We start from the raw sequence: 24,415 nt of genomic DNA on the forward strand, positions 1-24,415 counted from the left end.
CATCTGCAGGCATTAGAAATCCTGCACTAGAAGGGCTTTAGAAGCAACATAAATACTTTAAATTACTTTCACAGCCCTGTTCTCAACTCTCTCAGCACACCAGGTGGCAAGTGGGTGCTTGCAAAAATTACTGCGATTATTTTAAAAACCAAACCTTTTTCTTGTAAAATTTTAAAAGGGAAATTACTGTTGCCCAGAGGCTTTTTATTTACTTTAGCTTTTAGCAACATTTTTTGGACCATGAGGTTTTGGCAATGCCTGGGATTGATGCACCTGGAATGGATGTCCTGATTACTCCGGGGAGAAGAGGGATGCTACCCAGTCCCAGTGTGAAACAGAAGTGATCCTGGCTGTAGATCCAGGAACCACTATGATTTGGTATGTACACATATGTACATACCTACAGCAGATCCTTTGTTTTGTGTAGCAGATTTTCCCAGGCCATTTGCTGTTTTTGTTTGATAGGAGGTCTGACAGCAGGGAAATTTAATTCAGAGTGAAATCTCTAATTTCTGCTGCTGAAATTTTGTACTTTTTTTCCACAGGCCCAGGACTTGATTTCATATAGATGTGAAGTTCCTAAACCAGAAAATCCTATTTCCAAGGGCACCCCAGGAGATAAGGTTTTTAGGTACTTTTTAGGACATACTATGTACTGTATGTCACTTGAAGTCATTTCAGTTCTAAATGTGGTTCTACACCAGCACAGCAAAATCAAAATGTGTGTAAACCAGCCCTAGTCCTGTATTTCAGTAGAGGAGCAGGTATTTTTACTAACCTAGTCTGTCCCTATCCTTGGGTAATCCAGATTTCGGCAGTAATTGGGGAAGACTTCCTCCTACCAGTGGGATTTCAATGGGATGGCAGTGAGAAATCCTACTGTTAAACATAAATTGTTATTCTTCTGCCAGTGAATATCATTGTAATTATCTTAAATGAATGTCTTGATGTCCATTTCCACAGTGATGATTTTTTTTAACTAAAATGCATCCAGATCTGACCATGCCTTAACGCAATGAACAATCATCAACAAAAAAGCATATAACGACTTTTTTTAAAAGTTAGAGGCAACAGCCAATGTAAGGATCATTTTTCAGCCCTCACTCAAGATGAGCTCATGGAGTCTTAATGTAAGATTTATTTTATACTGATCATAAACACCACAATAAAAAGAATAGTGAGATTTTTTTTTCTCTTTGGTTTAGAGTTATAATGTGCATAGAATATTTCACAAATGATTTCAGTCTAAACTGTACTGCTACTGAATAGACCATTACATGATAATACTCTGTGAGCCACATTAATTGCAAATTAATCACAATTAATTACCCAAAATAATAACAATAAAAATATCTTCTAAATACCATCAAATTATAACATTGCACAAAGGTTTATTTACAAACCTTCCCTTGTCTTTGATAGAAATCTTTGACCTCAGTGTGTGCTTGAAGTGCTCTGCAAAATCAAGAACTAATTCTTGTAAATGTATATATTCAGTCATTTATGTGCATCAATGTTATTTAAAGTTTTAATTGCACAGTATTTGGATGAAATGAAAAGGTTTAACAACTTGTTCCTGCCCTTGTCTAGCCAGGCTGTCACAGGAACAGACACTCCTAACACGTGAAAGCCAGGATCTGGGACACCCACGAGGGCTGCTTGGCTGAGGACAACAGGATCAGGTATTATTCCAGCTAAGGAGTGCTGAACTTTGGGGAATATTGATTGAATTGCATTTTTTTTTTTTTCTGTGGAACTGAATGAATTAAAGGACTGTGAATTGTATTACAGGCAGAGCTGACTGACCAGCTTTACAAAAAGCTGAGAAAAGACCTTGAGGTCACTGTTTTCAGGTTTTCTTTAAAACATTTTTTGATGTTTTCAGAAGGTTATTTTGCCCCCCAATGGCCAAAATACATCTTACAAAATTCTTTTGAAGTTTGAAAATGTAGATAAGAAAGAATAAGCATGCAATTTCTTTAGTAAGATTAGGGGTGGGAGGACAGGAGAAGTCAGTTCCTGATCCTTTAAAATTATGGGCCAAGTTTTGCCCTTCAAAAACTGAGTCCGTGCTCTGTGGCTTCACTTACTGATGCATTTGAAAATTATATTTTTCTTTCCATAGTCCATGGAGCACTGATCACCTATAAGACTGTTCATGAAATGATTGCAGTGAAAATAGAAAACATACTAACAGTTCCACATCCCAAATCATAGAGGTTTTAAAATTGCCTTTAGCCTAATTTTTAGTTGATTGTAAATGGCAACCACTGTGGCAGTGCCTCTGGGTGGTGCCTGCTGGGTTTTCTCAGAAGTCATCTCTGGGCTATGAGTGACTCAAAAAATTTGCTCTGTGTAATACTGCCAAAAAAAAAAAAAAATCAAATACTGATCATTGCGAAGATTTTAACTTCTGTTCTGTACCCCTGTGTGATGCTGAATTCGTAAGCAGCGAGTGGAAAAGCAGCTCACAGAGCTGCATTCCAGCTTTTTCTAGCACAGGCAGCGCCTGCGTTTCTGACCATCCTTGTTTTCGGAACGTGCTGGCTCCAGCTCACCGCAGCATCTTCAGAGATGCTCTTGTTGCTTGCAGGACCCTCCACCGATGGACTGTGGGCACTTAGCAGAGAGCAGCGAGGAGACCCGCAGCCCGGGCGCCGAGCCCGATTCCCCGCCGCCCTCCTCGGCCGGCAGCAGCTCCTCGCCGGCGCTGGCGGGCGCGCCGCGGGCCGGGGCCGCTCCGGGCCGCCCCGCCGCCGCCAACGCCGCCCGGGAGCGCAGCCGGGTGCAGACCCTGCGCCACGCCTTCCTGGAGCTGCAGAGGACTCTGCCCTCCGTGCCGCCCGACACCAAGCTCTCCAAGCTGGATGTGCTCCTCCTGGCCACCACCTACATCGCGCACCTCACCCGCAGCCTTCAGGATGAGGAGGAGTCACCGGGAGAGGGCTTGGGCGCGCTCCGCGGGGATGGATACCTCCACCCTGTCAAGGTAGGGGAGCTGAGGGGCAGCCACCACCTTCTGTCGGTGCGTGAGTACACCGGCCTTAGACACGTAATTGAAACTAAAGGTTTCTCGCCCCTGTACCTTGCCTAGAGGTATTACATGGAAATTCTGCCTGGACTTACCGCTGGGCCTAGGTGTTAGGGGTCTGATGGAAATACCTTGGAGCTTTGCTCCTCCAGCTTCAGGAACTTTGCACCAAAATATCAAATCTCGTGTAGATTCAAACCTGGTTTTTGGAAGTGAAGGTCAGCACCACAGGAGTCCTTGCATCTTCTTGGTCCTTGTGTGGAAACCTTGGTGATCCCCACAGACCCACTGGATTGTCACGATGATATTTTTATGAAAATCCTTTGCTAGGATTTTCTCCTATTCTAGCTGAGAAGCTTCAGAAAAGAAATGTAAACAATAACTATCTGATAGCTGTGGAATGTGGTCTAGGCATTGTTTACCATCAGGTACATCTTTGATTGGTCCATGTGAGTTGTTTCAACTTAATAACCAATCAAAGATCCAGCTGTGTTCAGGCTGTGAGTAGTCACAAGATTTTGTTATTCATTCCTTTCTATTCCTTTCCAACCTTCTGATGGATCCTTTATTCTTTTTAGTATAGTTTTAGTATATTATTTTAATATAATATAGTATCATAATGTAATAAATCCACCTTCTGAAACATAGAATCAAAATTCTCATCTCTTCCCTCATCCTGGGACCCTCGAACACAGCCATCACTGGATCCTGCTGTGAGGGGTGTACGTGGTGAGGTGACGCTGATCCAGCCACGGCTGGGCCTGCTTTGGTTCTGCTACCCGACAGCCCAATGCCGACAGCGCTGTTAATTACCAGCCGTGTGTTAATTACTGCCATGAAGGTGCTCTTCTGAAGTATTTCTCTGGTTGGTATATGCTCTTCCCTTTGTCAAAAAAAGTCACAGCGATGCAGAAGGGATGAGAAAGGGGAGCTGCTCTCAGAGAGGAGCGGGCTGGAAGCTGTTTCCAAATGCAGTGCTCACTGACTGATGGAGCTCAGACACCGCGGGGTGTTTTCTTTGGCTCTGCTCACAGGGAGGGAGTTAGAGCACTGGGGTGTTTTCTTTTCTAAGAGTCTGAATTCAGAATGATTTAATTAAGATGAATTTGTGAAGTAATCTCTAATTTCTAAAAAGTGCCTAATTCACAGAGAGTTCCTTGTTTGCAATGTTGGTTGCTATATTTTACAGTATGATGTGACCGTAGGCTTCTGAGGCCATTTAAATGATTAGCAGACTCATAAAGAAAGCAAAACCTCTATATCAATTAGAAGATGGCTATAATTTAAGTAAAAAAATACTGTGATGTATTTAAAAATAAGTTCAAAATAGCTTCTGTTAGTTCCCTCAGTCAGAGTGAAAGGACACAGGTCTCTTATGGTACTTTTTATCCAGCTGCCAACTACTACAGGCAGAAAAATACTTTTGAATAGTTATTACAGCAGTTAAATGATCCAGACACCCATTTCTCAGGCTACTGGAAGAGAGTAATACTGGATTCACTTAAGCAGTTATTTTTTATGACTATATTTGATGAATGTGTCACGGTCAAATCCTAGAATGTGCTTCAAAAACCCCAAAAACGCAGGATATGAGACAACCTTTAAAGTTTTTAACTAAACTGATAGATTAAGCATAGTAAATGCAAATAGTGAAGAAAGTTAAATATTCAAGTACAGTTGTGTGTACACTGAATGAAAAATATGGCTAATGACTTTGAACTTGGATTGTTTATTGGTGACAAACTCTTAACATCACACTTGAAATTGCTGAATGAGCTTGTGCAGTCTTTCTAAGTGAGAATATGCAGCTGCTTTAGTTCTTTGAACAGAAGAGCTGAGATTTTTCTGCAGCATTCTTAAGTTCCCCTTACCCACAGGAAAGGTGCCAGTCTGTTCCCAAAAGAGTCTTTAAAAAACTGCATTCTTTTGTAACAACGTGCTGGCTGCATTTCAGGTATTTTTGCATCCAAGTTGTCTCTTCAAGCATCCACCTCTCTAATAGTGACCTTGGCACAGCAAACGGAGCTGGGTGCTCCCTCCCAAGTTCTGGGTGCCCAGCTGTGGCCACCTGCACCACAGGGCTGCTTGCAGAGAGAAACCTGCTGGAGTTAGAAACTCAAGCTGTCAGAATAAATATTTAACACCAAGAGTAACTGATGATTCCAAAAATCAATGCTTGTAAAGATGAACTGTGTCATCTGAAACACCTGGAGCTGACAAGAACAAGATGCTGAGAGTGCTGAGGACTGCCAAGGTGCAATTACATTAAATTCCCTTAGACTCCCAGCCTTCAGCAGCAGCCCCTGTGGTGTTGTGGGGCCCAGCCAGCCAGGACAGGTGTGGGGCTGCAATCCCTGCAGGTGCAGGTGTATCCCTGTAGCATCCCTGGTGCCTTGAGAAGGAATTCTTTGTTTTATTCTACTAACAAAACATCTAAGACACAAACTGAGCTAGGCTGACTGGCCAGCAAGGCCTGGTCCTGTCTGCTGGGGCATGGCAGGGCTGGGAGCTGTGCCTCTCAATTAATTACCAAAGCAAATACCCAGGCTGAGCTCCAAACAAGCTCCAAACATTTTTCCATCGAATGACAAAAGAGGAACTGTTTGGTGATAGCAACAGTTTCCTATTTTCTTGTGAATTCCATCAAATCTCTGCTGAGAACTGCAGTTGAGTGCAAAGATCTCAGTGCTGTGCTTGTCTCCTCTCTTGCAGAAGTGGCCCATGCGTTCCAGGCTGTACATTGGAGCCACGGGACAGTTTCTGACTCACTCAGCACAAGGAGACAGCGCAAGCCATGGGGAAACATCAACATCTTCACAGATCTAACCTCCCTTCTTGCTTTGAAAAAAATGGTTATTTATTACACCTTATATAAATATATATTTAAGTTAAAAAATCAGTATCTACAGACAAAATGTAATTCCTGAAATGCTGTTTGTGAGGAGAAAGAATTGATTCTTAAATGTAATTAATACCTCATTAAGTTAACGTGACACATCATTGGTTTCTATCACTGCTGCCATCTGAATGAGGGAGAGCAGGAGGTGGTGACTGCAGCCAGCAGCAGCAAAGAGCTGCCAGCAGAGTGAGGTATCCCTGTCCTCTCTGGGACAAGCCCTGTAAGAAAAGAGAGGAGGATTTATGTGCTAATGGCCAAGTACAGGGCAAAACAGGCTTGGGTGAAAAGAGAAGGGCAAGGCTAAAAATAGCAACTGTAATCCCACACAGACTCTCTCCACTGCTTAAAGCCGGTGGCAGAAATCCCCTGACCACAGCTGTCAGGTCAGGGCTCCAGCCATCCGATAGTCCTACACATTTGTAGATATTGCTGGGAATATGGATGCATGTTCATGGAGTAAAAATGTGCTGAGAGACCTGTCCCCCCTGCACAGAGTGCTGCTGCAATTTGGGCACTGCTTGTACCCACCTGCAGGACCGTGCTGCATGTTAGGGGCTCAGCCTGTGTTTGCTCCCCCGGCACAACCACGTGTCTGCTCACCACACCACGGCTCATTTCTTTTAAGGGGTTCACATGTTCACATGAGCAGGTGAACCCAAAGTGTTGGCTTGTTCACTTAAACATCTGTATTTAGGCAAAAGACGTTGAAACTAAATGCACAAATGTCATCTGTTATATCTGTTCTGTAAAACACTGTACTTACATGGTTTGTTATTGCTGAGGTAAATGTTCTATTAAATATTATTCAGTGAATATTACATACTTTGAGTTGCAAAATCTGTTACCAGTTTCTCACTGTACACTATAATATTTTACATTTATAGTACACTATAATATTCCACATTTATAGATGCTGTCTTCTTTCTGAAAGCGTCATGGTTTAAATTTAAAAACTGTATTTAGAAAAACAAAAATATTAGCCAGAACAACTTTCATAAAAACAGTACAGTAAGATCTGGAGCTCCCAACTGCCCCTGCAGTATTCTGAGCTTTTAACAAGATATTATACCTAGAAGGGACAGTATTCAAGAATAGGAAGAAAAAAAAAAAGATTCCTCAGTGTTTTTAAAAGGCTTATTCCTTTAAATGGCATTGAAAGATTCTGACTGCTTAACCAAGAAGCAGGGGGTCAGTTGGACAGGAAGAATCTCTTCAAATAAAGGCCTGTTAAGCATTGGAATGGCCTGCCCAGGGAGGTGGTGGAGTCACCATTCTTGGAGCTGTTCAAGAAAAGTCAGGATATACCACTTTGTACCATGACCAAATTGACAAGGTGGTCATCACTCAAAGGTGATCAGTAGTTTTTTTCCAATCTAGTTCATTTTGTAGTGCAACATGAAAACTGCTTTAGTAACAAGGGTTAAAAACATGGAAAGTTATGAATGGATGGCAGAGAGAATACATCTCAAACTCTTTATCACTGAGCTGCAAGAACTGTATCAATTTCTCATTGTACATTATGATATTGTGACTTTATAGATATTGTCTTCTTTCTGAAAACTTTAAATTTAAAAATTACATTTAGGAAAAAAGGAAAACCAAAATACTACCAAGAACAATTTTTGTTAAAAAGTATGGTAAAATCTGAGCTCTCCACAAGCCCTGCAGTATTTACAACTAAATATTTACAAAGCTCTGAAGGCAGCCAGAGAATCAGAGCAGCAAGCACTGTAGCTACTTACTGTAGCTGTATCCCTAAGACTTTTTCAGCATTTTATGGAATTATTACAGGCCTGTAAGAACAGGCAAAATTACAACAGAAGTTTTTCAGTTAAAAAGAGCTCCCCGTATTTATGAGTGGGGATTTTTTTCCCCCTGGAGACAGATTATTCTGCATCAGAATTATGCCTTTCCTTCCAGAAGACAGCAGCTTAGGCAACACACTCCCTTTGACCAGGGCAAGAGCTTTTATCTTATAAATTTACACAGCAGGATAACAACAGATCCTCTGAACCTGCTTGCTTCAAACCTGATGTTTGGTTCCAGTGCTACTTTTCCTAGGAACAGTTCATGTCCTCGTATACTGAAACACAAGAGTTTGGCATTTAACACTAGGAATATGCACGTGCCTAGGAACACAGCTGTAAAATGTTACAAACGAGACCAGGCTCCCGGTACTAAAGTGATTTCAGCATTTATTATAATAAAAAGAAAGGCCTAAAGCAAGGGGGCCCGCGGGCCGAGCAGGAGCGATCCCGTCGAGGATGCTGCAGCGCCGGCCCTGGGTCTTCCTCAGCAGCGACGTCCCCGATGTTCCAGGTGCAGCGGCACAGCTTCCCTGGCTCAGATGCCCCTTTTTATCCTGCTTTTTTTGTCCCTTTGGATTGCTCTCTTTTTGGATCCTTCATTTGCATTAAGGTTTTAGGCGCTTGATTGCCCGTTACAGTTCTGTCCAGGGTGGCTCGTCTTGCTTGGGGAGCGGCGCACTTTACTCCTGTGTATTTCTTACAACTACCCATTTAACCCCTTTTACAATATAACAATCGAACTAGCAGTACATGCTAAACAATTATTAACTATTTCACAACACTTTTAAACCTATTTTTAACAAAATGTTTATACACTGCTATCAAAAGCTGGCATTCTTCATGGAGGAACCTACAAGATCTCGGCAAACTTCGGTCATCGTCATCACAGCTGTTCCCTCGGAGGTCTGGGACAGCTGAACCTCCCGGGGACACGGCAGAGGCGCTGCTCGCACGCCACAGGAGCTCCGCTCCGGGCTGCTCGCAGCCAGAACTCCAACAGCGCCTGCGGACACGGATCACTTCCCCGACCATCCCAGTCCCACCCCTCACCACCGCTCCCCCCGTATCCCTCTGCGCGCGCAGCCGGAAGGCGCCGCGCCCGCCGCGCCCCGCCCCGCTCCGCCGGGTATTTAGCGGGATCCCGGGAAGGAATTGGCCTTTCCGAGCGGGACGGAACCGGAGCGGTCGCGTCTGCCCGCCTCCAGTCGGGGTGCGTGCCTCAGTGGGTGCGGGGATGGATGTGGTGGGTCCCGGCCGGTGTCTGGGCGGCTCCTTTTGGCGGCGGATCCCGGGCTGGCAAGGGGCGCCTCGGGGAACGGGGAGTGCCGGGCGTGGGACGTGCCCGTGCTGCTCCGTGGCTTGGGAGCCGTCCCGCCGTGCCCCGGCCTCGGGCGTGGGAGCGGCAGCAGCGGCCGCCGAGTCTGATGAGTACAAATTAAAGGAGATGAAATTTAGGTTAGGTATTGGAGGAAATTCCTTGCTGGGAGGGTGGGGCGGCCTCTGGAGCTGAGTGCCCGAGGCCATGGTGGCGTGTAAAGCCGGGCTGGATGAGGCCTTGAGCAATCTGGTCTAGTGGGCGGTATCCCTGCCCGTGGCAGGAAAGGGATTGGGGCTGGATGGTCGCTGAGGTCCGTTCCAGACCTTTTAATAGTCTGTGGTTCCGTGTGGATCCGCGGCGGTCCGTGTGATCCGACAGCCGCCCGACCTCCGCCGTGCTCCTTGGAGCAGGTCCTGCCTCGGCAGTCCAGACATGTGCTCGTCTGAACAGTCGAGTGATTTCTGCCCTTCTCAGAGGGATTAGAAATGCTCCCCGGTGGTTAATGTGAGCAATCCCGACATGGCAGGTCAAAGCAATGGCTGTAATCTCAGGAATTGCAGGGATGGTTTTAGGTGCTTTTTTTTGATAGCCAAAGCTGTCAGTTGAAAGAGGAGTGATTGTCACGCTGCTGCAGCCGTGCCTGTGTTTCCCCTGGGCGCTGGGGTGGCACAGTCACTGCAGCCACACGGGCTGCCCAGGAGAGCCGGTGCCGTGGGAGACCGAGATGGACCTAATTACTGTGTGCCACGTGGTGGTTACTTGGAGCTGTCTCTTGGCTCATCAAGTCTTGAAAGGAATGACAGACTGGACATTCAGAGACACTTGGTTTTGCTGACAGATCGTTTTCATCAGCAAATGCCTGTCATAATTCAAAAGATAAATTACCTTTTTTTCCTTTAGGGAATTGGGCAAGGGCTTTGAGGTGACCTAGAGTGCCTTTGTTCAGGTTATAGGCACGGGTCTGAAGCGGTGGGGTCTGTCAGGGCCAGAGCCCCAGGAGCATCAGCAGCCTCTGTGATAAAGCTCTCCTGCATTACAGACTGCACTGTGAGTGCTGACCTCCGTTCAGCTGGTGGTAAAACATCAGTGAGTTCCCCAGAGTGTTGCTTGTGAACTGGGGTTAAAGGCTGTACCCTGCCAGGGTGCTCCTCTCCCCAGCCTGGCTGGTCATTAGGAGCACTGTACTTGTTCTGCAATTAGTCATTCCTTACACTGGAGCTTGTTTTAGGAAAATGGTCATGCCTCTGCTTAAACTTGATCTCAGCTGATGATCTGTCCCATGTAATTACATGAGCATGGGGCTTGTGTTTCTTGGACTGGCTTACTGTTCCCAAAGAAGTGTTAATGCTTTCTGCTGCTGGCTCGGCAGTGGAGCTCTCTGAATCAAACATCTTCTTTTCATTGTTTTAGGCAGAAAGTGAAGCTCAAGATGAGTTTGTTGCTGGCTTTGGAAATCCTCAGTCTGGACTCTGCCGTGCCTTGCAAGCAGAAAGATGTCACATGAATTCTGGAGCTACAGAAGTAAGTATTTCTTATTGTACTTAAAGATGTTGAGGGAAGCATCATGAAATCCAGATCAGCGTTCTGAAGCTGTTTAATGGCTTGCAAAGTCCCTTACAGATGGAAAAAAGAGAAATTTGATTGTATGTAGGGTTAAGAGATTCAGATCTTAACAAAAGGTATTATGGCAGCTATAAAATCTCCTAAGACTTGCTCCCCAGAACAAAGCCAGTGCATTCCAAGAATCCCAAAGGAGTCAAAAGGGAGAGGCTTGTATCAGGAAACCTAGTTTTTAACTGGGGAAGCATGGCTTCTGATTTAAAGAATTCATGGATGTTAGCTGAAATGGAGAGAATTAAGTGAAAAACAGTATGTTCAGATGACAATCCATGCTGGCACTTCAACTGTGTCAGTCTTGGAATGTATTCCAAAGGGAAAGGTGACTGTGGTAGTGAGCTTTATTTGTAGAAAGATACTTGGCATTTGGGGTTTGTAAGAGAGGGACCTGCATTTTTGTGCCCAAACAGAGCTGTTTTTCCTCTTGGTTGTACGCAATCTTTTCTGTGCTTAGCAGTTAAAATGAAGGCTCTGCTTCAGCTTATGGAAGTACAACTCTTGAGACAAACTTAAGCAATTCCCTTGTATTTAGTACCTGGAAAAAGCAGCTTTATATAGGCAGGAAACTGCTGGCATAGTGATGATGACCCTTTGCCGTTTACCCAACTGAATGTTGTGATGAGCAGTGTTGTATATCTGATGTGCCAGCTAATCAGTAGGTTTTTCCAGTTTGATTTGCTCCTGTCATTTCTGATTTTATATCTTTTTTTCCAAGGTTCTGTGACATCAGATGACCACCTCCGCTGTCTTCCAGCCTTGTGTGTGCACACAGGGCCAGCAGGAGAGTCCACCACTTGTAGAAGTGTGGGTGTTTAAGGAGGTCAGTTGCTTTTTTACTGTCATAGTGCTCAGGCTCCTGCAGGCTGTTCTGCCATCCAGGGAAAGCCTGTACTGGCCATGTTGGCTACCCTCCTTTCCTTGTGGTACTGCTACAAGTCTTCCAGTTTTCAAGAGATCATGGGAGAAACTGGGGAGAAGCAAGGATAAAATGTTGTGCTCTTTCTGCAGAAAATCCATTAATACTACTTCTCAAAAGTAGTAATTTATAAAGGAGTTCTTTCAGTCTACGCTTAAAGAGTAATTTTCCTGGCATAATGATGAGACTTTTTTGCCGTTTACCCATCTGAATGTTTTTTGATGTGTATCTTGAGATCTGAAATGCCAGTGAGGGTAATACCTTTGTGTAAGATTAATTAGGGGTACAGGAAACTAACTCATTATTGTTATTGTTCTTAGCTTGAAAACAGCAGCCTGGAATGTGGAGTTCTAATGCACTTGGAAATGGTTGCATTGCCCTTCCTGCTCATCAGAAATACTGCTTGGTTCCGTAGTACAGCAGGGAAGTAGCTGTTCACTGAAAACGAATAATCCTGGAATGAAGTTCGGGGTAGAGTGTCACTCCTGAAAGAGAAGTGGCCTTCTGGACAGTCTTAGAACTTACTATGAATTTTTGAGTGTATCAAATAAATGGATCAAAAGTGAATAAGGCAAAGATTAAAATGTGGGAAAATTTGTGTTGTCTAAATGAGTGTTTACAGTGTTAGTAGTGGGTACGAATAAAATCTTGTTTTCAGTAGCTTATTTTTTTTGTTGAGGCTATGGGAGCCATAGCACTCTGGTCCTGCTGGATGACATCCTGGATAGGAGTAACACAAGCCTTAATATTCAGCTTGTCCAGATTTGACAGGAAGTCTGGACAACTTTACTGCAGCTTTTTAATTTAAGATGTATCTCTTGGATGCCAGGCTTGCTGAGTATTATGCCTAGTGCTGTATCCTTACTAGGAGGATGAAACACGGAAAGCCCACAGCTGGGGAAGCATAGGGTGCTCCAAACACCTCATGCCCTAGCACACATTCTGCATTTGTTTTTACAGTGGGGTAGAGCTGGACTCATTGAGTTGCCTGCCTACCCATGTTGTCTAATATTCTTTTACCTAACTGTAGCACTCTACTATCCCCGGCAGTCTATATAAAATAATGTGGAAACATTGGGTTTTGCAGGTTGGGAGGGTTTGGTGGGTTTCTTTTGCGGTTTGTTTTGTAGGCTTTTTTGTTTTGTTTGGGTTTTGGCTGCAGGAGCATCTGGCATCCTTGTCTAATCTCGTGTTGCTGTAGTGTAAAAAAAGATACAAAACATGAAGCAGTATGGTAATACTTTTATAATAAATTTCAAAATCTATACACCATGAATAAGTAAAGACTGACTTAAACTATGAAAAGAAGATTTTTAATGTTAAAACTCCTTAACCATTTGGGTGATACATTTGAAAGGAAGCAACAAGAAAAACTGCAGCATTCAGGTAGCTGAAATGAAACATTAGATTCTGGTGGTTTAATTTTTACTTGTAGTCTCATTAAAAATCCTGAATCCTAAATCACTCCTTGCTTAGCTGTGAATGGAGAGTGGTAGCCAGGAAGAGAAGTTTGGCTGGGACTGTATTCTGAAGTCATGGCTTTCCAGGATGAAGACTTCCCTCCTGCCTTCAAATAACTCACAAAACTTGTAATTCAAGTCCTGTCAGCTACGCTTTATTCCTTGGTAAAACATCACTGAACTGTCTTGTTTTTAGTAATTTTGGATTTCTAATTTATTTGGATTTTTTTAGCAATTTTTTTGGGTTTTTTTCTGTAGTCTCAAAAAGCCAAAGCCTCAGGCTTTACTTAGAGTGGAGTTTTTACTCTTCATTAGTGTTAATGTGAATTCCTGGGCTATAGGCAGCAATAAACTTCAGCAGTTGATGGTGACACTGCATGAGGTAAATATCTCTCTGTTGCAGGGAGTTTTCATCACTGAGGTCAAATGGAAATACAGGATTTGGTGCTACACATAATGCAGATGTGCCTAGACAAAGAAGAAATTAGGCTATAAGACTTGATATTTGCAAGTACTTTGAGGGGAAAAAAGAGCTGTGATGCAAATTGCGTAGTAATACAATCCTAGATCATAATTCTTGCCTTGCTTCCAAATCTGTGAACAAGTATGACTGATGCTTAATAAACCAAAAAACCTCCAACCCTTGTTTTTGGTTTTCCCAGGGAGGGAAATCTGCCCTTAGTCTAACCTGAGCCGATGTTAGAGTGGCAATGCCTTAAATAAACCAGTATGAAGGACAGACTTGTTGCTGGTCTGTGGCCTCATTACATCATTACATACAGCACTGAGACAAGCTGACAGACTTCTCCAGTACCCATCCTCAGCAGTGGAAGTTCTGGATTTTGATTTGAAATTACCTGCTATTGCAATCGATGGATGTAGAATTTTTTCAGACTGACAAATGTGACAGTGATGCACCCAAGCACTACGGAGCTGTTGTGCATTACTTACCGTGTTTTAGGGTCAGCGATGACTCCAGTAACAAGACGGCAATCACTGCATCTTCCTCAAGTACTGTCTGCCTTAAACTGAGCTTGGCATGGGCCTTAGCCAGTGAAATCCTAAGAGATCAATACAAGCATGTCAGAAATGAAAAATAACTGCAGGCAGGAATGCAATGTGTATTGCCCTGTATCAAACACTTGTGTAAATTAAAAGTGGGGTGGTTTTTCTCATACTTTAGCTGTGTGGTTACACTTACCACTGACAAAATACACATTATGCATGAACTTTTTGTGTTAAAAAGTGGAACTTGGCATGTTCTATTAATACTTCTTTTGCTTCCATAATAAAGCTGTATATATTTAAATCCTTTTTTTTTTTCCATTGATAGCTTTAATAATGATACATGTTTTATAAATGGCTGGGTTGGTTTGGTTTTGTTTTTTTTTTTTTTTTTGGCTGGCAAAGTTGTTTGAACTTTATTTTAGCAGTGTCAAAATATAAAATAAATGGTATTCATAAATAGTAAGATTATTTATGCTTGAACCTATTAAACAAGCTCCTGAGCAGACTAGCACAATTTCTCTTTGAAAATGGAAAGTAGGACGTACAGAATTTTTAGTGCAGAGGCTGATAACGTTGATCCGTGAATGGAATCTCTTCTCACCCTGCGACTTGCAAGATAGTAGCCCTGAATGAGACTTTCTGCTTCTGAACTCAGTTCAACATGAAGATTCCTAGCATATGAAATAAACTAGAGAGAGGGCATACATTTTAAATAGTGAACAGGAAAATAAGGAATTTACCTTTTTTCACACCTTTTCATGTAACAATGGCCTAGTAATACAATATATTCTAGCAATAGCTTTACTAGTAAAGACAGTTGTCACCATTTGGCTATACTGAATAAAAAAATATGAAAGATAATAATAGGGACACATCTTGGATAGTAAAAACATTATAGAATGGTTTGGGTTGGAAGATTATTCCATTACAACTTTACTCCAGTGGGACACTTTCCACTAGACCAAGTGGCTCAGAGCCCTGTCCAGCCTAGCCTTGAACACTTCCAAGTGGGAATCATCTGTTAGTTATGCTGTAACTATTGACAATTTAATTAGAATTCAATGTTAACATCTACTGGTTGTAAACTTTTTGGTCAAAAACAGATATTGGAGATCTGTTCTCTGTATAACTGTTAGTATGTTTTCCAGAAGCACTCTCAAACTATTTATTATACTGACCCTTTTCAAGATCTGAAGCTGCTTTTGTCAACGATCCAAATGGTACTAGTGGAAATATGGTGGGGGAAAGGGTGGAAAGTAATTATTAAAAGTAAGCAGACAGCAGAGGGAACTTTCTGATGCCAAACCCAGTAAGATATTCACAAATATAATGCCTCTCGTATAATTTGTTACCTCCTCATAATCCTGTGTTCTGAACTGCTGTGAGACTTTGTACAGCATGGCTTCAGGATTAATGGCTTTTTTCAAGGTATGGTGTACAACAGGAGAAGACAGGCGACAGGAAGGAAACTCACTGTAGATCAAGAGCCCAAAACCATCTACAAGGTTAACTGGAATCAAACTCACATCCTAAAGAAAAGATCCATAGAAAGAAAACATCTACTTTATTTTGGGCTTTTGACTGAAAGAAGCATCACAGTGTTTTATATCTGAAATATCCCATATCCACTTATACTGCAAGATTATCTAATGAATTACCTGTACTACTTGGTAAAATGTTGTTTGAATGACACCTACATTTTTGGGAAAGCTATCTCATTTTAGAAGATACTTGATTTAAAGTTACTTAAGTTGTGACTTTCTGGGAAATGCTAACAAGTTTTATTGTTTTCATTATTTTATCAGTGGAAATAAACACCAGCGACAGCTATAGCACAGTTCCTCTCATAGCAAGGCACGTGCTTTACCATCTGTCCAATTAGAAAGTTCTCCTTTTGTATATGTTTCTTTGAGGAAGAGTCCACATCTACAAAGGACCAAAAGTTGGTCTGAACTGAAACAGTAACTTGTTGGTCAGCCTCTTCTCCATACTTCTTCCCAGGAATAAATACTGTTGTTGTTCTGCTCTCTAGCACTAGGATAAGACAAAATTCATCAGTTACGTGATGGATTTAGCTTAACTATAAATTCTAGCCCCACACACATCTGAAATCAGTCATGATTATGATTAATGAATGTAGTGTAGCAGATTTAAATTTACAGGACCCTGGCTTTTTTGTCCTTGTGTCTTACACAGACCCATTAAAAACAGCGTACAGATTTTTGCAGCATTTGAGGGCCATAAACTGGGGAACAAACCTAGCCTTGAATTTGCATACTTGTATACTTCTGTCCCCTCATTTGTTAGGAGGTGGGAGATTACCAGACTGTAGAAGTTCAAGTTTATCCTTTTTATATGAACTTAAGTCTCCTATGTAACAGATGCCACCCTTGGCCAGCACAGCGCTGCAGGCTTGAATACTGGCACTTCCAGTTCCATGTTTATCTTTGGACACAGAAGGAAAAATGTCACTGGAAGGTGGGTGTCGTATGCCACGGGGCAGAAGACATAAGCTGTAATTCAAAAGCCTGGAGGATTAAATAATTCTGTCAGTCATAAATTGTTAAATTATTAACTTCTAAAAAAACTTGATAAGTATTAAGACGCACTTAAAAAAACAACAAAAATTCCTTAACATGAAACCAGCATCAAAACTAATTGTTTAAATACAAAAGGTTCTAGCCTGCTTTCTAATAGCTGTTGTCAAGACACTATTTCTTATGGATTAAACATGTGGCAAATCATGGGTTGCAGAAGTAAATCCTAGGAAGTCAAAGTTGTCCTGTAATTTAACCCCACATTGTTAACTCGTCTTTCTATTCTACAGAAACTTTTCCAGCGATTTAAAAGTTTAGAGGATTAGTAATTCTGGCCATCTGGGAAAATGAAAAGGCTGGAACTTGCAAGCTCTGCCTTCCTGAGTTACACACTCCCCTCCAATTCTTTTGGAGAAAGAGGCTATAAAAAATCTTTTTCATCCCCTGTACTATGTTCCTTGGCACAGGGAGGTTGCAAATTGTCTCTCTGGTTCCACAATCAAAGGCTCTTAATGATTTTAAGATGTCAGAGCATGGTTTGCCCCACTATTGTGATGTGGGAGAAAATTACTAAGTAAAATTAGTAAGAATTAGTAAATAGGTATTGCACCAATGGAAATATGTAGGAAATGCCTACTTTGACAGGCTGCTTATAGTGAATACTGTGCACATGAAAGACAGTACAAATTACAATATCAATGATGATTTACAGTGTGCAGCTGTTTTAATATTAACCAGATGTTTTGATTCTTAAAACACTGAACTGCTGTTTGTCTTAAGAAATCTTAATCTTAACCTGGGAGAAAACAAATTTGCAGTTCACGTTTCTAAAAATTTGAACTAATTCCTACAACTAAATTTTAAAAAGGTCAAAGTTTTGGGGTTTTTTCCCAACAAAAAATATTAATGAATTGGTTGAATAGCTTCCAAATGAAAATAAAATTCATGCCCCTTTCAGAGATCTTGTTATGGAGAAAGTAATCTTGCTTAAATTAATGTAAATCTGAGCATATTGTATTTTTCTGCAGTGTATGTAAAATTGTGTTAAAAGTTTATTGTTGCCTGAATAGGTAAATACATAAAATGCATAGTGAAAAATATTTAAATCTAACAACAAGCAGATTTATGATTATGTGTAAAGATGCATGTGAATTCTGATACCTTATGTGAATGGCTTTTATGAAAAAGAGATAAAAATGTAAATATCTATTTATACACTGCTTAATTATTCAGAAGGCTGATAGCTGGGAATCAAGTGATGAGAGAGCTTACATTGACAAAAGGTTTGAAAAGATGAGCCTTTTTTTTTCTTTTTTTGTTACCAGCTTCTGGGACAGCCTTCAGTTTTGATTTTAGAAGAACGAGCTTTTATCTGAGCTCTACAAAACAGTGCTAGTGTTAAATTCTTACTGTAATCTTACAAGAGTTTTAGGAGATTTTACAATTAATGAAGTTCTGATCTAGAGTTATGTGAAAGAAACAAAAATGTCCAAGGGATAAAAATTGAGTACTTAACTAAGCTGGAGCCTTGTATATTCTTTTAAAACAAAGACTCTAGCTTTTCATGTAAGACCAATCCTATAATCTTTAAAAAGACTAGATTTTAAATTCTAATTTAGGTGAAAAAAAAAAGGAATCTCTTTACCTGTCAATTACTAGCGTGTCACTTGTCATAATCAAGAGATCCAGATAATCTGCATTTTCTTTTTCACACGTCTGTACTAGACTCAGCAATATTGCAAGTTTAAGAGTATTGTAAGTGCCTGGTGGAACAACTTGAGAAGCAAAGATGTTGGCCAGGACAGCACTAAACCTCCAGCGTGAACTTGAAGTCAGTGAGAGCAGATACTTAAAATTGTCACTGACAAAAGAAGGACCTAATGGAAACAAAGTACAGGTGAACAAACACATTAAAGAAACCTGTGCAGGTAAGTTAGAACAAATCACCATTGAATTCTTGATACAAAAGCTTACCAAGAACAAGTATATCTTTATATTAAGCACAAATTCAGAATTTAAGCATCTGACACTGTTAATTTTGCTTGTAAAAAGGTAGCAGACATGATCTGTTAGAATTGATTGCAACAAGAAAGGGAAAACAAACTGGAATATCAGGTTCATTTTATATGATTACAACGTACTTTCCAATGGATAGGAGAAGATGGAAAGAGAAGTTGAAGAACTACTACATAATTAGGGAGTTTGCCAATGTATGGAAAGCGGGCAAAAGCAGATATTCTCAAATAACAGCAAGTACACATTTCAGACTGTAAGAGGAAAGTCCCTGAGTGGTTTTATATTCTGGACCTCTAGATAATAAAAAACACTGCTAATTCTCAAGAGTTTTTTCTAGGAGGTTTTCCAAGGTTTAAGTCAATTTTAATGGAACTTTCTTACCATTTGGTTTATAGAGCTGTACACTATTGACTTCTATACATGCAGTCATTTGTAGGCCGTTTTGTACACAAGCTGGAATTCCTATAATCCTGTAGTGGTTTCCTATTATCATTTTATTGGCCAGTTCATCTGCAAATAATAAAAAACTAAGTGCAGGGGGCAAAGCTACAGATATGTTAGGGCATAGAAACAGTTTTAAAGACATGGTCAGAAAACTTCTACACATTCTGAACGTTTGATTTTATGTTTTAACATTGGCAGAAAACAGCTGGAGGCCAGATTAATAATGGACTAGAATAAAATGAAACATACAATTTTAATTATTTAGTGCAAAAGATAAGGAAGGCACACCAGGTTAGGGAAAATAAATTTCATGATAAAGAAAAATGACAATGCATTTAGTCCTGCATTGAAAAGCAAATGGATAGTTTTTTGCAAGTATATTTCCTACTCTGAAGTTTGTGGCATCACCATTATCAGTCACAATATCATTATAGGACATATGTCCTATAAAATGTCAGAGAAAAAACCCAAGACCATAAAAAGGAGATCCAAACTACACAGATTTCAAAAAGACCCACAAATAGCTTTGTGAACCTTTATATTTTTGTGCACCTTAAGAAACCAAATCCCATTTATTTTTTGAAAATGAGAATTAGATCCAACCAGATCTCAATCTCAGCCTGAGAAACACTGTAAGCACACTGAGCACTAGAGCCAGCAGAAATTTACTGCATGCAACTCTCAGTATCTTGACCATAGATTGTTCTATAAATTTTTATTATAATTTTACTACTACTCATTCTTTCTATTTAGTTTTCAATAAATGAACCATATAATTCCATAGACTTTTGAAATGGATGAGGATTTTTTGTTGCTTGTCTCCGTGTTTGTTTGGGGGTCTTAAGAATTAATGGAAGTACATTGCTGAGTTGTGATTTTAGTTATGTATTAACATTAGAAATCATTTAATGTTTGTGGTGGATGGCAGTGGTAGTAGAAGCCAAAAATCCTGATGGAATGTGGAAAACAGCTAGATTGAGGAAGGATGTTAAATATACATGAAGTTAGTACAGAACAGCATGACCAAAGGAAGTAGAAAGGAGGAAAAAACAGGCAACAGTTAGAATAATACACTGCTGAGCTGGCCAGGGGATTTTAATTAAATGGAGGTGTAAAGGTAACACAAGAATTTTTCTATGTACGCTCCGCAATCACCTGTGCACACTGCTTTGTCACCTAGCTATTTTTTATAATTAATTAATTTATAATTAAGGGGAGTAGCACAGAAAGAACTGCAATGTAAATAATGACTTTCACCATTTTAGAAAAAGAAAAAAAAATAGAGCTACACTTGCAAGGTATTATTATAGATGAATTCTAAAACATTTTGACAGAACTCTGAAGTTCAGCTTACCTCTCAAGAACAATGTAAATGCCTGAATCCTAAAGTGTGATTTATCAATGGAATATCCTTTCAAAGCATTCAGAATTTTAGCATCAATCATTTCAACTATTTGTTTATCTTTCAAAACAAAGGCAAAGAAAAAGGTTAATTCTCTTGAAAACATCTCTTTTAAAAAAGACTGGTGTATTTTAAGTGGGCTTTTCCCACTTAAATATTTTGTTTGCTTGTTGTATAACAGAAGGAGGAAACTACCAGATCTAGAAGTAAGATTACATAGATCCTACCACCAAGTACTCTAAATTTCATGTCTTCCTGCAGTGGTGAAGAACACAAGCTACACACAAAATCAGTCCTCACTGTAGCAGACTCTGTAGCTCCAGGACAATGCACTCTGATGCACCTAAACCCTAAAAAAAAAGGCAACAATTTACCAACCATTTAAAAGGAGGGCATAGCTTTAGCTTTAGATTTCCCATGAAGAACAGAAGCAATTAAAATACTGGACAGTGAAATTCTACATTTATTACTTGTTTCTTCAGATGAGCCTCCCTTACATATGCCACTAAAATAACCCATCTAATTTACTGTGTTTGGCCACGAGATGGCAGCTTCCCACTGCACATTCCCAAGATGAACAGCTTGGCAGGCCTTTCTTGAGGAGTGAGCCACTTCTGCCTGGCGTGGGAATGACATATGGATAGTCACTATGAGAGGTACGTGTCCTCGTAAAGATGTCTGTGTGACTTAAACTGCAGTCTCCAAACTTTGGGATTTTGCATCTCTTTTGTATCTGTGCGGTCTCTCTTACAGAAGAAGCAAAAAAACAGCCTTAAAAGTAGCGCCTTAGGGCCTCTCTCTGCAATGGGGCAAGCAGCTCAGTAATGCTACTCAAAGCAGTCTTTCCACAGAAGCCGGCTACTCATCAAAGCACCACTTGTTCTATGCCAGAAGCTTTTGCTTGTTCTGTGGTATTTTTTTATAGACAAACAGTTTCCAAGGAAAAAGGTATGTTGCTAGTTTAGCTTACTTACTTTTGAGATATTTTATTGCTATTTAAGATATTTAAATATTAAGTTATTTAAGATATTAAATATATTGAAGTTCTACACGTGACTTATGTTTTCTCCTATAAACTATCTTCAGCATAAGGAAAAGGGACTGCTGGCATAGCTGTTCTTCCAAAACATTTAATAATGCTGAGCAAGTCCACTGCTTTCAATTAACACAAATCCTGCTCTGTTCATTACAAAAATGTATGCATAATAAAACTGTATAGGAAAATACCTTTGTTAGGCTAGGTTTTTAATGTCTTATTACCAAATTTATTTAAAAGCTTTTGAAATACTACTGATTAATTTTTATATTTCTTACTACCTTCAGAGAATGGACAGGTTTCCTCAGTACAAAGAAATCTTGCTCCTTGTGTGTATTTTGTTACAGTTCCCATTGCAATCACTATCCCTTCAGACATATAAAATCTTTGAGATGTGTAATTAAAGGGATATGCAGAAAGACTCAGAACATAACTCGGTAAAGGTGGCAAATGTGTTGGTCTCAGCAATATACTGATCTAGCAAGAGACACAATAGCATTAATATCATAAAACCATATTTTTATTTAAAACTGCTTTACTTTTCATGGACAAACACACAATGTGATATATAACTTTAAAAATTTCAGAAACACATGCAGAGTAACTAGGTTTCATATTAATTAATCTCACAATTGCAATGTAGTAGGGTGAGACTTCCAGCTATTTTTAATCATAAATAATACTGCAACCAAAGGGAAAATGAAAACTTAATACAACAATATTTGTTAATATTTCACTATACTTAGAAGATTCAAGATCTAAATGGAGAAAACCAATGTAGACTTACTTGGGCTTCTGTCTGCAATTGTTCAATTAATGATAATGTCTTAATAGCTACAAAGCATACCTGTAATGGAAAAATAACTTCATTTAAGAAAGGAGAATCTTGTTAAAATTTAGATGATGCACTTTTGTCTACTCATCTATTATACACTTACTGACTGAAAAATCTGTGCAGCTTGTAGGGGATTATGAAGAATATAGTTTCCAAGAGTTGCATCCAATTCAGCAACGTCAGAAGGATTAATTGAAATTATGAAACGATAAACAGCATAACTTTGTTTTGAGTCTGTAAGAATAAAAGGTATTTTAAAATAATGGATTTGTTAATATAACATTATGTATCAATTCAACAGACTGTGTATTGAGTAATACCGTTGTATTTTTTGCAATCATGCACAAATTTCTGAAGGCCACCGCTTCTGTCAAGGTAGACAAGGACAACTTCCTTCATCTTCTGTATTTCAGGATCCATCTTCCCAGATCTTTGCACACTTTATCCAACTGTGGGAATAAACCGTGAAGAAATGCTGGTAGCACTGGCCATGCTGTAACAGTAATAATAAAGGTACATACTAACAAAGCCACACAAAATTAAAATAGTCTCTTTTTCAAGCTAGGCAATTCTTGAAGGATTTTTAAAATTCAGTTCAAAGCTCTTTCCAATGATTGACACGTACTCTATTTCTAGAGTAAATTTCTGAAGAATGCTCTAGTGTTTTCATTTCTTTGGTGAATTATTTCACTCTCCTAATTCCCTAACCCATGAAATTAAAGTCCCTGTTTAATTTAACCTCCCCTGTAGATTTTTTAATCAGTCTATCAAAAGTAATTCTTAAAATTTTATCTCCCTTATTTGAGAAGTCTGTCATAGCTGTTAAAAGTGTGAAACTGGGTAACATCCCTTTTCTTAAAATCCGACTTTCCTACCCTGCTGTGATCTCCTGTAGCACCCACTTAAGGTGCTGATCTTGCACTTACTTCCATGCATGTACACAGACCTTCAATTCTGATTCCCACTAGTAAAGCTTTTACAGCTACGGTTTTGGTTTGGTTTTTGACTGACCTTGCTCTTTAGTGTGGTTTTCATTGTATATTACTCACATATTTCTCTTTTTTTTTTTTTAAGAGTAGAGTCTTGTACCATGAAGCACTACTTTGCAGAATTTAGAAGGAGAATTACTAAGGCCAAAATATGGTATTTTGTATATATGCATCTGTTTCAATGTCTTTCATATTTTCTTCTGCAAAATGTCCTTAGTTCTCTCTGTAGATGACCAATATGAAACAACACTCGAATCTTCAAAAATAAGACAGCTACCTGGTAAAGGATAGGACAGGGAATTACTGAGCTGATGAGGGATTAAAGCTCACAGCATATGAGAGATTCCCTGTAGGAGTTCACAGAAATGACTTTGGGAGGACAAACAGATCAATATCCAAGAGAAGTAACTGGATTTCAGCACAACTTCAGTAAACTCTGTGGCCTGAGACCTGTACACTGTGGGCTGAAACGTGTTTAATGCCTGAAGTAACAAATTAAAGGCACAAGTTAAAAGACAATTTATAATAGGGGTTCCCCCCCACACCCGTTTGTGTCTTTGGGATTACTCTTGAACGATTACTACTCCATCCCTTGAAATATTCAGCAAGAACGGCTTAAAGAAATGTACAAACATAGATGCACTGTATGTCCCTGGATCCTGTGTTACCCGGGCTGGATACGCAGGACACAACATATGATAGGGAAGACTGAGCATTGTGCACTGAGCAGCCAGCGCCTAAGCTTCGGAAAATAAAGCCTGACCAGGGTGATGGTGTTCGCCAGTGTCCCCACAGCCAGCTGACCCCACTCCAGGTGTGACTCGGCACATCAGCATCTCCTGGCTTCAGCTTCCATGCCATCGGCACCCCTGCCTCACAGACCTCCCCACCAGTTGTTCACCAGGCTTCCTGCGCCCCGTTCTCCCCGGCGCCGCTGGGTCGGCAGCAGCGGGCACCGCGGAGCCCGGGCTGCCCTCAGCCCCGCGGGGCCGCGACGCCGCTCCTTGTTCCCGCGGCGGAGGCGAGGCCGTCCTGTACGGGGCGGCAGCGAGGGCTCGGCAGCGAGGGCTCGGCAGCGAGGGCTCGGCAGCGAGGGCTC

At 40.6% G+C, this 24,415-nt stretch overlaps 2 protein-coding genes, 2 long non-coding RNA genes and 1 other non-coding gene across 8 annotated transcripts; 4 read left to right on the forward strand and 1 right to left on the reverse strand.

The window, feature by feature from the left end:
- The first annotated feature begins 1,600 nt into the window (after positions 1-1,600).
- Positions 1,601-5,880, forward strand: TCF24 (transcription factor 24). The gene is made up of 3 exons (XM_041473789.1): positions 1,601-1,682; positions 2,594-2,989; positions 5,744-5,880. Exons 2-3 carry the CDS (start codon positions 2,606-2,608, stop codon positions 5,855-5,857), a joined length of 498 nt encoding a protein of 165 aa, XP_041329723.1. The 5' UTR covers positions 1,601-1,682; positions 2,594-2,605; the 3' UTR covers positions 5,858-5,880.
- Positions 5,881-8,827: 2,947 nt separating this feature from the next.
- LOC121356888 lies at positions 8,828-12,235 on the forward strand. The gene is made up of 4 exons (XR_005955649.1): positions 8,828-8,948; positions 10,467-10,577; positions 11,389-11,493; positions 11,910-12,235. It is a non-coding gene; the product is annotated as an uncharacterized LOC121356888 (long non-coding RNA).
- Positions 11,759-11,839, forward strand: LOC121356910. Its single transcript, XR_005955654.1, has one exon. It is a non-coding gene; the product is annotated as a small nucleolar RNA SNORD87 (small nucleolar RNA).
- Positions 12,236-13,322: 1,087 nt separating the features above from the next.
- Positions 13,323-22,810, reverse strand: MCMDC2 (minichromosome maintenance domain containing 2). 2 transcript variants are annotated; one of them, XM_041473764.1, is made up of 14 exons: positions 22,648-22,810; positions 22,431-22,561; positions 22,280-22,339; positions 21,774-21,969; positions 20,684-20,806; positions 20,409-20,516; positions 18,992-19,120; positions 18,240-18,471; positions 16,380-16,585; positions 15,925-16,091; positions 15,410-15,586; positions 14,603-14,745; positions 14,001-14,110; positions 13,323-13,517 (listed from the first exon to the last, which is right to left on the reverse strand). In XM_041473764.1, the coding sequence occupies exons 1-14, from the start codon at positions 22,745-22,747 to the stop codon at positions 13,351-13,353; spliced, it is 2,049 nt and encodes a 682-aa protein (XP_041329698.1). In that variant the 5' UTR covers positions 22,748-22,810; the 3' UTR covers positions 13,323-13,350. The 2 variants fall into 2 exon arrangements, 1 of the variants encoding a protein (XP_041329698.1); XR_005955648.1 differs by lacking the exons at positions 13,323-13,517; positions 14,603-14,745; positions 15,925-16,091; ... (7 more) ...; positions 22,431-22,561; positions 22,648-22,810 and having other exon boundaries at positions 13,712-14,110; positions 15,410-15,810.
- LOC121356889 lies at positions 16,442-22,851 on the forward strand. 3 transcript variants are annotated; one of them, XR_005955652.1, is made up of 4 exons: positions 16,442-16,535; positions 18,320-21,112; positions 21,210-21,404; positions 22,741-22,851. It is a non-coding gene; the product is annotated as an uncharacterized LOC121356889 (long non-coding RNA). The 3 variants fall into 3 exon arrangements; XR_005955651.1 differs by lacking the exon at positions 22,741-22,851 and having other exon boundaries at positions 18,320-18,522; positions 20,939-21,112; positions 21,210-21,797; XR_005955650.1 differs by lacking the exon at positions 22,741-22,851 and having other exon boundaries at positions 21,210-21,797.
- Positions 22,852-24,415: the final 1,564 nt, after the last annotated feature.

This window comes from Pyrgilauda ruficollis, unplaced genomic scaffold (assembly GCF_017590135.1).
Source record: "Pyrgilauda ruficollis isolate IOZ18807 unplaced genomic scaffold, ASM1759013v1 scaffold30, whole genome shotgun sequence".
NCBI lineage: Eukaryota > Metazoa > Chordata > Aves > Passeriformes > Passeridae > Pyrgilauda > Pyrgilauda ruficollis.

What these genes read in the sequence shown, in the direction of transcription:
- TCF24 (XM_041473789.1), top strand. Translation starts at nt 2,606, where the DNA reads ATGGACTGTGGGCACTTAGCAGAGAGCAGCGAGGAGACCCGCAGCCCG. An exon ending in GATACCTCCACCCTGTCAAG is followed by an intron (nt 2,990 to 5,743) that starts GTAGGGGAGCTG and finishes CCTCTCTTGCAG; the next exon opens with AAGTGGCCCATGCGTTCCAG.
- MCMDC2 (XM_041473764.1), bottom strand. Translation starts at nt 22,747, where the DNA reads ATGGATCCTGAAATACAGAAGATGAAGGAAGTTGTCCTTGTCTACCTT. An exon ending in CTGCACAGATTTTTCAGTCA is followed by an intron (nt 22,340 to 22,430) that starts GTAAGTGTATAA and finishes TTTCCATTACAG; the next exon opens with GTATGCTTTGTAGCTATTAA. An exon ending in AATTGCAGACAGAAGCCCAA is followed by an intron (nt 21,970 to 22,279) that starts GTAAGTCTACAT and finishes GTCTCTTGCTAG; the next exon opens with ATCAGTATATTGCTGAGACC.